This window comes from Marmota monax, unplaced genomic scaffold (assembly GCF_021218885.2).
Source record: "Marmota monax isolate L192 unplaced genomic scaffold, Marmota_monax_Labrador192_F-V1.1 WCK01_AAM20220418_F8-fsc00087, whole genome shotgun sequence".
Taxonomy (NCBI): Eukaryota; Metazoa; Chordata; class Mammalia; order Rodentia; family Sciuridae; genus Marmota; species Marmota monax.
Window position 1 is genome coordinate 281,056 of NW_026693476.1, and position 12,883 is coordinate 293,938.

The 12,883-nt window shown below is 41.6% G+C and overlaps 1 protein-coding gene and 1 long non-coding RNA gene across 2 annotated transcripts in view; one reads left to right on the forward strand and one right to left on the reverse strand.

The window, feature by feature from the left end:
* Window positions 1-3,060, reverse strand: part of Phgdh (phosphoglycerate dehydrogenase) — a 34,391-nt gene extending 31,331 nt beyond the window's left edge. Inside the window, exon 1 of the mRNA XM_046458158.2 lies at window positions 2,822-3,060. Coding sequence (XP_046314114.1) covers window positions 2,822-2,959 — 138 coding nt within the window. The 5' untranslated portion in view covers window positions 2,960-3,060. The remainder of the gene's footprint in view (window positions 1-2,821) is intronic.
* On the forward strand, window positions 1,738-12,205 carry LOC124101937 (uncharacterized). The gene is made up of 5 exons (XR_006854748.2): window positions 1,738-2,465; window positions 3,917-3,982; window positions 9,906-9,959; window positions 10,895-10,982; window positions 11,763-12,205. It is a non-coding gene; the product is annotated as an uncharacterized LOC124101937 (long non-coding RNA).
* Window positions 12,206-12,883: the final 678 nt, after the last annotated feature.

Sequence of the window (12,883 nt, forward strand, 5' to 3'; positions counted from 1 at the left end):
TTTGAAAGTTCCTGAAACATGATAAGATTATTTAAACATTTTCCTGCATGTTTGGTTTATTTAAGACATGAGTTGCATAGATGCTTTATTTTTCCAATTTAATGTTTTCTAAATTAGTTTTTTTGTTTGTTCATTTGCAGTGTTGGGGATTGAACCCTGGGCTTCACATAGGCTAGGCCAGAAATCTACTCCAGAGCTACATCCCTAATCCTTTCCAAACTTTTTCTTTTTTTTAACTGAGAAACACAGTTTTAAGTTGTGATTTCATACTAAGGCACCACACCTACACATATAACTGAAACAAAGTGAATGAAATAATATTCTTGCTATCTGCATTGCTCTCTGATTATCTATTTTGTTTTTTAAAATGCTGACCCATTAAACTAACTTCATTACCCACTAATGAGCTATGATTCTGTTCAAGTCTAAAATGCACTACTAGGAGAGAGAGGGGATGATTACACTTCTTTTTTTTTTTTTTATTGGTTGTTCAAAACATTACAAAGCTCATGACATATCATCTTTCATACATTTGATTCAAGTGAGTTATGAATTCCCATTTTTACCCAAAATACAAATTGCAGAATCACATTAGTTACACATTCACAATTTTTACATAATGCCATATTAGTGACTGTTGTATTTTGCCTCCTTTCCTATCCCCTACTATCCCCCCTCCCCTCCCCTCTCATCTTCCCTCTCTACCTCATCTGCTGTTGTTTAATTCTCTGCCTTGTTTCCCCCCCCCCCTTTCCCCTCACAACCTCTTATATGTAATTTTAAAATGTAACATTGAGGGTCTTGCTAAGCGAAGCTAGCCAATCCTTAAAAAACAAATGCCAAATGTCTTCTTTGATATAAAGAGAGCAACTAAGAACAGAACAGGGAGGAAGAGCATGAGGAAAAGATTAACATTAAACAGAGACCAGTGGGGGGAGAGAAAGGGAGAGAGAAGGGAAAGCATATGGAAATGGTAGGAGACCCTCGATGATTCCACTTCTTGATCAGGGATGAGAGAGTACAAATAGCATCTGCTCAGAATACAAAGCAGTGAAGCTAAAGTAGGAAGACCAGTTCTGTCATTGGTGCTAAGGCTTGCTCCAGCATTGAAAAGATTTAAATGGCAGAGGACAGGAGACACTCTGCCAGACCCCTCTCCTTGCAGAATAAAATGAGTGTGGAAAGGAGGGCCCTTCAGTGGCTGTCCAAGAGATTAATTGGCATTCCGAACTATTTTACCAAGACAGACATGAAGGCTGAGCACTCAAACAACCCAACAATGCCCACAGTCAAGTGAGCCAACAAACACCCCTCTCTTCCTGCCAAGAATTCTCAGAGCCTTGAAAGTGTTCTCGGCTTCAGCACAGACTCCCACCCCTACCATGCAACTTCCGGACTTCATGGAAGCCCTCCCTGCTTCCTGAAGAGGCTTTCCCTTCTCAATCCTGCTTCATTAGGGTATAAGATTTCTCACTTCCACTGCAAAGTTGTCAAGCCTCCAGTTGCAGCCACTGGTGCTCTGGTAGAGGTGAAGGTGAGACGCTGGTCATCTCCCAGAGCCAAGACCACTGATACCATTTATACAAAAAAGGAGGTGAAAAGTGTGAGGAGCCTACCATCCAACCAAGCACCCGTGCTTCAAGGCAAGGGTCGGGTCCTGAGCCCTTGCCCACCAATTCAATCTGTGATGATCACCCTCTCTCTGCACTCTTCCTGTGGGAAAGTGAGCATCAGCTAGGCTAGGCTGCTGGGCATTCTAACTTGAAATTTGAGCACCAAGCACCATGTCACCAGATCAATTGTCTCCTGTGTGTCCTCTGTGTTCCCTAACTAGCCTACAAGCTTCTCTGCGAGTGTAGGGGATAGGGAAAACAGCTCGATGGGGTAAGGCAGATAGAGACTGGGCGGCTGGGTGGAATGTAGAGGCAGGAAACGCAGCAACTGGAGGGGAAAAAAAGTCCCCAAACTTGACAGGACTTTTTCAAAGAAGGTAGATAAAGATTTGGAGTCGGTTTCATTAATTATATATAACAATCGGAAGATCTGATAAGAATAAAATTACCACGGGCGATTGGAATCAGATTCTAGTCTAGTCCGGTCACCCTTAATCAGGGATGAGGCCAAAGGTGGAGATCAACCCGCGACCGCTGTGGCGGCGACCGCGTGGGCGGCCCGGGGATCTCGCCGCGCCCCCAGCCCGCCCCATTTCCTCAGGCGCTCTCTGGAGGCGGAGGAGGGTGAAAGCTCGCGGAGGTCTTGCATCAGACGAAAGGCGGTTCGCAGCCGCAGCTCCAGGAGGGCCTTCCCCAGATGCTTCCCCAGCAACCACGCGACTGGCTGGGACTCGCCAGCGCCCCCCAGCGAAGGCCGAACGCAACCGGGAGGGCCAGCACCTAGATGGGGAAGGCCAGTAGCTGGGCTCCACTCAGGGAGGCCACTTTGGCGCCCCTCCCCTCGATGCTCAGGTGAGAAGGAGTGGAACGGGGAGGTGGCGCCTGGCAGCCAGAGCCACTAGGCACTAAAGTGCAGGAGCCGCGCTGGCATCTCGCGGGCCGCCGGCAGGACCAGTTGGAGCAGCCTGCGCTTTGCAGTGCTCGCGGGAGGCAAGCCAACGCGAACACGCGGCTGCAAATTGGACGGATAGTTTGCACCCTACAGCTCATAGTTCCTCCCGCTTCTCCCTCTCCCCGCTAGTTGCCAATCTCAGGAGGCCGAGAATCTGATATGCGGGGTCAGGAAGGGGGCGCGCAGGCCTGGGCGCAGCCAGTCTATTTCAGCGAAGGATGCCCCAGAGACCTCGCTTTTCTCCGATTCACCTTACCTGCAGCTCGGCTATCAGCTCCTCTTTGCTCAGGTTCTGCTTCTCCACCACCATTAACCCTCCATCTTCCAGGATCTTCCTGCAGCAAGGGTCCAGACTGTCACTGATGAGCACTTTCCGCAGATTTGCGAAGGCCATTGTGGAGCAGGCCAAAGAATCCTACACTCTCGGTGGGCAGAAGCACTTAAGCCAAGAAGCTGCAGCTCGCACTGGCTGGCTCCTGTAACTGGGCAGGATTCTTGATCTCCCGCTCCCCCTTAATCTCCCCCTCCTCCTCCTACCGTCTCATTTTGATTGGACAGAAATGCTCAAACTTTCTGTGACTCCACCTCCTCAAGGTTCTGAGCCATCTATGTCTCCGCCCACTTTATTATTCTGCCTGTGATGAATTTCTCAAGCTCAGCGGAAGATTTTGCCTACACCTGGTGAACATTAAAAGCACGATTTTCGCTGACTAGCTGATTCATATCTGAAATACACATGGAAATACACATTCTCATGGAGAAATTTTTTATCTTAACTTCTTTCTTCCTAAAAACTCATTTATTAATTCCTTAACTATTATTATTACTTTTTTAAGGTGTAAAGTGCAAGGGGCTGTGTTAGACTTGTAGGGAGCTAAAACATCAAAAAGTTCCCTTCCTCTAGGGGGCCTAACACACAAGAGTACAAACACAGACATGGAAAGTTAAATAATTAAAAGACATCTAAAACTATTTCTGAGATATCACAAAGCTGTGATTAGTTCGAAATGAATGATACAATGAGAAATACTAGTTTAAAAGAGAAATACTAGTTTAAAAGAGAGCGAGGACCTGGTGCATTTAGACTAGCAAGACTTTCTGTTCAAGTTCTCTATTCTCCTCTTCCTCCCCTACTCCTCTGATTCTGAAAAAGAAAATTGAAGTCAGTCTGGCCTAATTTATATGTTGACCAAGGAGGCACTTAACCACCTCTAATTCCTTTATATTTAAACCCCATGGAAAGCAGCTGGTTTCAGTCAGCTTTTTCACTGCAGTGACTTAAAGGAAAAGTTTTATTTTGGACTCAGTTTCAGAGATTTCAGTCCATAGAAACCCAACTCCATTCCTTTAGGCTCCAGGTGAGACGAACAACGTGGTGGAAGAGTGTGGCAGAGGGAAGCAGCTCACATGATGATCAGTAAGTAGAGAGAGACTCAGCTCACCAGAAACAAAATATATACCCTAAAGGCACAGCCTCAATGCCCACCTCCTCCAGTCACACTCTACCTACCTTCAGTTACTACTCAATTAATCTCCATTAGGGGATAAATTCACTGATTGGATTAAGGCTCTCATAACCTAATAATTTCACTTCTGAATGTTCTTGCCTTGTCTCTTGCATGAGATTGGGGGATGCATCACATCCAAACCGTGACACATGTCCTTTCATGCCCTATTTGGATTATTTAGAGTCACCCAGGATCAAAATCAGAATCAAGGATGCTCATAATCAAATTGGAATTCAGCTTTATAAACATACCCACTCTGGCTAACCATTGTTAGCCAGAGTGGGTATGTTTATATGTTTAACCATTGAACATTGTGTGCCTTTGTTCTGAGCTAGCCACAGAATTCAAGTGCCAAGTCCTCCTGCAGAACTATCAATCCTATAAAGTAAGGAACTTTTATACTAATGATTTCTAGGTACAAATCAGATTTTAGGCACAACATTCTCATTGGAAAGAAGATCATTTGTCAACCCTGTTTACTTATTTGGATGATTTGGAGTTTCTGAATTCTAGCACCCATGAGTATTCCATTTCTCTGCCTCTCAAGGGGTTCCCATCATCTCCAGGAGTCTTGCAGATGAACAGTAGATGTATCCCAGGAAGTTAATGGAGGGACTTGGGAAGCACCAGTTGCCTTAAATTCCTGCTGGGCTCACCATCTTCTTCCTTTCAGTGTAGATTTAAACCCTGGTATTAATCCCACCCCTTAACACCAAATCGAGGCAACCTTGCTTGGAGACCTTTCTGCACTCCAGCATGGTGATTTCTCCTTGCTCTCAAAGCACTCCAATATACCAGTTTGTAATTTTTTTTTCTTTCAGTGCTGGAGATATTGAACACAGGGCCTCACATGCACTAAGCAAAAGCTCTACTACTATGCTACACCCAAACCCTGTTTATAATCCTTAAGCTATACTTTAAATGTTTCTTTCTGAGGGAAGAGGCTGTGACTATGCATTACCAATATCCCCAGTGTTAAGTCACCATACCTAGCACACAGTAGGTTCTCAATAAATTAAATTTTCAATGAAATCTCTTCCGAATGTCTACAATAAGAAAGCACTCTCAGCACAATTGGGGTGGAGATATAAAAACATGTCTCTGGTCTTTATGAGATGAGAGCCCAGAAAGAAACAAGACATAAAATGTTAGCATACATATTATACAAGGCTATGAGAGGTAACTTGAAAACAATTAATTGCATTGAAATTTAAAAGAGGGAGGAAGGAACATTTCTGACTAATTTGTGGTTGTGACTATTATACACTGTCCTTTTGACCTGGACATTAATTATTACCTGTTAACTATTTTCTTAATGAATTTAGAATTGTCTTTTACTGTGTGGCTTGAGTCTGTTTGTTTATTTATTTATTTTTCTTTTGAAACAGGGTCTCATTAAGTTGCTGAGGCTGGCCTCAAGCTTGTAATCCTCCCAAGTCTCTAGGATTATAGGTGTGTGCCACCACACCCAACTGGAGTCTTAAAGTCAGTGGGGCATGGAAAAGAGAGAAAATAAAGGTCAGATGATCAGGTATGGAAGCCCTCTGGGCTGTGAATTCAGGAAAGTTGATTTTTGAAATCCATTCAAGGAAGTCACTCTGAGCAACCCAAGGACACAAGGATATATAAAACAATCCGACTTCAAGCTTCTCGTGGCTAACTCCCTAATCCTGAGGGTTGCCCAGGAAGTAGCCAGGTAAAAAAGAAATGACACAAAGACTGGGAGATATGAGAAACTGCAAAACGCTCAGTTTCTCCACCATAGCTGTGGAGACCAGGAGATGAGGCTGCAGAGGACCTGGAGCTGTTCGTGAATAGCCTTTACCTGAAAAGGAGTTGAAATCTGGCTGTAAAGCTAGTGTAGGCCTGGAGTGGTGGTGCACATCTGTAGTCCCAGATCCTTGGGAGGCCTAGGCAGGAGTTTGAGGTCAACCATTTTTTTTTTTAAATGGGGCAACATAGTAATGCCCCATTTCAAAAAAAGATGCACATATTTTATGGCTTGCTGGGATCTTGATAGCATCTGAAGTTATTCTAATAATTTAAGTATACTTTAAGTACATAAATAGTGTTACATACGTAATGTACATAAATAGTAATATAAAGGCATTGAGTCTTTTTTTTTAGGTCTAAATCACAAAGCATTTTAGGTCTAAATCACAAAGGGTCTTACCTTTCATGTTACCATGTTTAAGGTTTTTTTTTTTTCTTTTAACTATATTTTTCCTTAATTTTTTTCTTTACCTAGAAATCAGTCGCATTCAGGAAAAATACTTGGCATACAGAGATTTCAGTTGAGTAGCTATAATGGTCAATGCCCCCAAACTAAGCCTCCTTTCCTAGTGTTCTGTATGATTTTAAACTTAACCTCAATTAAACTGAGTGCCTCAGTTTCCACAGCTGTTGATACAGTGACACTCACTAGTCAGGGCTTTTGATGATTAGCACTATGGAAATCCCGTGGGATTCCATTATGTGTGTTGAAGGGGCATGTGACTGGCTACACAACAGGTTAGTTGTCTTAAATTTGGTCTTTATGCTGGAGCTACAAAGCCCAGAGCATTATTTGAACCATGAACTGTTCACATATGTTTACGAGCTAGTATAATAGGTTAATAGGCGGAAAGAAGCTCTTTAACTGCAACTTAACTTGAGCATAATTTGAGATTAATGAGAATGAAGTGAAGTGAAAGTGAGCAATAAATTAAAAATCTTAGTTTCTCCAGTATCTGTGCATATCAGAAAATACCTTTCAAGAATAAAACTCAATTGTTTATTCTTCAAATATAAAGGAATAATATAGAAATACAGAATAATTTTTAGAAGTGATTTGATTAGATTTATGGGTTTAATTGAGCCCTGGTATTGTTAATATAGATAATATCTTCTACTGCTCCACTCCACAGTCTACAATATCAGAAGAAATTTGATTTGGGTGCAATGGTACATGCCTGTAATCCCAGTGGCTCAGGAGGTTGAGGCAGGAGGATTATCAATTCGAAGCTAGTCTCAAATTAGTGAGGCCTTAAGCAACTTATAGAGACCCTATCTCAAAAATAAAAAATAAAAGGGCTGGGGATATAGCTCAGTGGTAAAGAGCCTGTGGGTTCACTCTTCAGTACCAAAAAAAAAAAATTGGGGAGAGGGTGGGGAGTTAAGTGTACCTCTTTATAATTCAATGCTAGAGATTGGGAAATTTCTCCTTCTGTTACTGTCTCCACCCGTAAGACAGGAACTTTGGCCTCCATGGAAGTATTATGAAAATAAATAGTTCTGCCCTTTTCTCTAGACCCCTCATTCCCTCCCTCCCTCCCCTGGCCCCATTCCCTTAGGAAGAGAGACTCTTCTGATTAGTGAAGTTTGGGGAAAAGGTTCTAGTGCATACCCAGGCCAGCCCCTTCTTGGCTATCTGCTTTGGACCTGGAAGCCTACTGATAATGTGCACTTTCCTGCTTTCTTGTGTAGTGAACCCTTCAGATCAAGCCGTATCCCATGTCCCTGGGGTTTCAGGGGCTGCAGCTAGCCAGCTTCTCTGACGGCGGCTCTGAGGATAAGACCAACAGGGTTAGTGGGGGTGAGGACAGGAGCAGGAAACTCATTTTTCTACTTGGAATTCAGTTGTGATCTCCAGACTTACATTACAAAAAATAAAGCAGATATTTTGAGGGATAGAAAGTGTATGGAACGTCTGGATTTGAATTCTAATTTCTCAAATTACTATCAAACATGACTTTGGGTAAATTGCTTCTCTAAGAGTTTTCTTCTCTAAAATGAAATTAATAGTATGATAAAGTGAATTAATAATATGATAGTTGTTTATTTCATAAGGTTATTGTAAAGATTAGATAAAGTAAAGCATACAAAAGATTATATTTCTGAACGGGCAAGGTGGCACATGTCTGTAATCCCAGGGACTCAGGAGGCTGAGACAGGAGGATCTCACGTTTGAGGACAGGCTCAGCAACTTAAAAAGACACTGAACAGCTGGGCACGGTGGCTCACAGGGTCTTGTACGGTGGAGGCACATAAGGATTGCAAATCAAAGCCAGCCTCAGCTTAACAAGGCCTTAAGCAATTTAGCAAGACCCTGTTTCAAAAAATAAAAAGGGATGAGAATGTGGTTCAGTGGTTAAGCGACCCTGGGTTTGAGCCCTGGTACCTCCCACCCCCAGCCAAAAAAAGAAAAGGAAGAAAGAAAGAAAGGCCCTAAGCAACTTAGAACCTGTCTCAAATAAAAACAAACAAACAAACAAAAGGGCTATGGGTGTAGCTCAGTGGTGAAGTGCCCCTGAGTTAAATTTCCAGTGTGGGGGGGCACAATTAGAATCTGTACTGCTTGATTTTCACTCACTCATTCATTCAGTCAATCAATCAGTGTCTATTACTGACACCGTCTCATGAGCCAGGCACTCCTAAAGGTGCTGAAAATGAAATTCTGACTGAGAAAATCTCTGTTCTTAAGGAGCTTGTATTCTGATGGGACAAAAAAATAAAAATAAAAAAAAATAAGCAAAAAAAATGAACATGATAATCTCAGGACATGATAAATAAGAAGAAGAATATAAAACAGGACAATGTGCTAGATCCAGTGGAACCCACCCATAATCCTAGCAATTTGGGAGGCTGAGACCAGCTGGGGTAACTCAGCAAGACCCTGTCTCAAGCCTGATCACAACGCTATTCAGGCCTTGGTTTAGTTCAGTGTACAGTATGGTTTTTAGCATGTGTGAGGACCTAGGTTTGGTCCCCCACACCATAAAATATATATGTTTAATAAAATAGTTCAAAGAAAAAAAGGAATTTATTGACTCAGATGTCTGAGGAGATCAAGTGTGGACTGAAGTATCCTCTGGTGTCCCTGGTAATCTGTGTCACTATTTTCCTGGGGGGTTGATTCATTTCCATAAAGGCAAAATGAGGAAAGAATGTTGCACGTTAGCAACGAATATAAGAGTCAGCTGTATATACTAGCAGTTTAGCAATCCTAGAAGTTTGCATTAGATTTTTTTTCTTTCTTTCTTTTTCTTCTTTTTAATGGTACTGGGAATTGAACTCTGGGTCTCCTGCCTGCTAGGTAAGTGTGGTTAGTTTTAAGAAGGGGACTAGTATTATCCCCTTTCTTAAAAAGAGTTTCAGCCTGGGTGTAGTGGTGCATGCCTGTAATTCCAGCAACTCAGGAGGCTTAGGCCACAAATTCAAAGGCCAGATTCAACAACTGAGGGTGTCACTACACCCTCAGAACCTTAGAAAGATCTTGTCTCAAAATGAAAAATCCAAAGAACTAGGGATGTAGCTTATGTGTACAGTAGCTTAGTGGTAGAGGACCCTGGATTCAATCACAAGTACCAAGGGTTGGTGAAAAAAGGATGGCTCTATTAACATACACACACACAAAACTCCTCTTTACAGAGTTGTTTTTATTATCCTTATGGTGATGATGATGACAATAATGATAGCAATTAGCAGGGAGGTGGATTCTTCTGGTTGACATAGGAAGTGACTTAGTAATGAAAAGGCAACTGTGACAGAAAACCTAGAACCAATCAATGAATAATGAATGAACTACCTGAGAAAGTCATCACCCCGAGAGAAAGTGAATATCTGAAAAGAGAGTTTTGGGAAATACCAATTGAAATTAAGGTAAGACGAATACGAATACTGTTTCATCAAAATGCAACTGATTGTTAAAAAAGAAAAAAAGTGGGCTGGGTACGTAGCTCAGTGGTGAAGTACTGTCAAACATGTGTGGGGCCCTGGGTTCAATCCCCAGCACTCCAAAAAAAGAAAAAAAAATCCTGTAACATAATCAATCATATTATTTCTTTTCTGCAGAAAGAATTCATGAATAGAAAGAGCTTGTCTGCATGTTCAAAAAGATGAGCTAAGGTAGGTCTTGCTTTTACACAGTAATACTCCAAGAGAAAGAGGGGAAGACTGTACATGTGACAGGAATGATATGGGCATTAGTGAGGTTGTTTTGATATGGTACAGGGACAATTCATTACATTTTATCATAGTCCATATACAAACATCTCTTCTAATTGTATACCTGGATTTCTTTACCATTGTTCTGAGTAAGTAATTTATTCTCCAGATACCCTGATGCCTGTAAGAAGCTACCAAGTGGTCCTGTTTTCTATAGGTTGACAGCCCTGTCAATCATGCTCAGGCACCTCCATCAGGAAAATGAATAAGGAAAACAGGTATTTTATTTCATTGATTTACTTATTTTGGTGCTGGAGATTGAACACAGGAGCACCCAACCACTGAGCCACGACCCCAGCCCTAGTTTGTATTTTATTTAGAGACAGGGTTTCACTGAGTTGCTCAGTGCCTCACTTTTGCTGAGGCTGGTTTTGAACTCTAAATCTTCCTGCTTCAGCCTCCCGAGCTGCTGCGATTACAGGCATGTACCACCGCACCCGGTGGAACAAGTGTTTTAGTTACTAGACAATCCCTGGCATTCTGGTTTGCTCACTGATTTTTTTTGATTAATTAGGATCTTGATGGTCCCTGAAACTTTGATTAATAGTAGGGCTCTTATAAAATCACATGTTTTTCTTGGGAGCCTCCTCCCCCACCTCTTGAGTAGCTGGAATTACAGGTGTATGCCTCCAGGCCTGTTTATAGCTTCTTTAAGGGTCTAGTTAAATTTCTAATAGTGCTGTCTTTTGAGACTTCCAAAATGAAATCTAAGGTGCTCCAATTTATTTTATTGTTATTATTAGTTTATTTTTGCAGTACTGGAGACTGAACCCAGGAATGCCCTACCACTCAGCTACATCCCCAGCTCTTAACTTTCTTCCTTTCTTTTTTTTCAGGCCAGGATGGCCTTGAAGTTATGATCCTCCAGAGATGCTGGGATTACAGGAGTACACCACCATACTTGGTTTAAAATTATTTATTTATGTATGTGTGTATTTATTTATCTATCTATCTATCTGCCTATTTGGGTCTGGAGATTGAACCCAGGGCCTTGTGCAAGCTAAACAAATGTTCTGCCGCTGGGCTACAACCCTAACTATTAACAATCACATTTAAAATGTATTGACTAGAGGTTAGAGCCAGAGGTTTTTTGCTACCTTGCAAGTTTACTAATCAGAGAACTTCCCTCAGGTGTCTCAAGTCTTTAATTTCAACTACCTGTGTTTTGAAACTCTATAAGAACCTGAAAAGCTACAAGCTCTCTCACCTTCTAAGCTTGCACGTAATTTAAATGATTCATGCACCTCCTGATGCCAATTCATGACCCTTTTAGGATCCCATGAACCTTTTTATGAAAACCTGTATTTTACATGGATTAGGCATGGTGATAAAATACAAACTAGCTATAATAACAATACAAATATTTGCTAATCAATTTTAAGTGCTAGGTGAGTATAACTCAACAGATCTTTACAATAGTTCTATGGGATAAGTAGCATAATTGTTCTCATTTCATTGATGGTAAATCTGAGATGCATTGTTGTATTTATTCCTACTTTGTAATTTAGAGAAGTAAAATGATTTACTGAAGGTTATATGGCAATAAGTGGATGAATTTGAGTTCATAGCCCCTTTTGTTTCTTTCTCTTTCTCTGTGCTGGGGGTGTCAGGGGAGGGGATTGTAACCTGGGCCTTAGCACATGGTAAGCAAGTGCTCTGCCACTGAGCTACATCCCCAGCACTTTTTACCTTACCTTGAGACAGGATCTTGCTGAGGTTTCCAGGATGGCCTTGAACTGAAACAGCTCCTGAACGTTGTCCTGCTAAGAAAAAAATTACCCCCTTGCCTGCATGGTACCAAGAAAGCTGAAACTGGCATGTCCTCTGGCCCGCATAGCCTAAGTAAATCTACATATTTTTATTACCTGGCTTTTGTTTCTGGAAATTGTAACCACTTTTGTAGGATTAGCAGAGAAGTAATGTAGCTGCTTCTCCCCAGTTTGGCCAAACTGCATGAAATTCCTTTTCCCTTTTAATGTTGTTTACTTATTTCCAATGTGGATGGACAGCTAAATTTAACCAACTGGGATCCAAACAGGGTCCTTGACTTGACTGGAGTAACAGAATTTGTAATCCTCGTGCCTCCACTTCTTAAATAGCTGGGATTACATGTGTGTGCCTCCAGGCCTGGTTTATGGATTCTTTAAATGTCTAATTAAACTTCTAATGTGCTGTCTTTTGTACTTTTCAAAATGAAAGTGAAATTTAAGGTCCTCCAATTTATTTTCTTCTCATTTTTATTTTATCTATCTATCTATCTATCTATTTATTTTTGCAGTACTGGAGATTGAACCCAGGTGTGTGCTCTGTCCTATAGCCTCAGCTCTTTTTATTCTTTATTTATTTTGAGTGATGGGGAGATTGAACCTAGAGATGCTCTGCTACTGAGCTACACCCCTAGTTCTTTTTATTTTTTATTTTGAGACAGGGTCTCCCGAAATTTCGTAGGCTGGCCTTGAACTTGTAATCCTCCTGCCTCAGTCTCCTGAGTCTCTGGGATTATAGGCATGTGCCACCATGAGAAGTTTAAGGTCCTTCAATTCCTTAACTCATTATATTCAATTCAGAAACAATGCAAAAGGCTTGGGTGTTACAATAACTATTAGGGATGATAAAGGAATTTGGGGCTGCAGAGAAATAAAAACATATAAGTCTCAAAAGAAAAGCACCATAAACCATTGGGATACAGGAAATACCCATGAACCCTTGGAATGCAAAACAAGCAATTTCTAAGCAACCCAGCCTGCACCCTGGGGCCCCTTTAGGCCTGCAAAAAGTAACACCATAAGAGTGATTAATTTGTACAGCAGCAATAGGAAACTAAT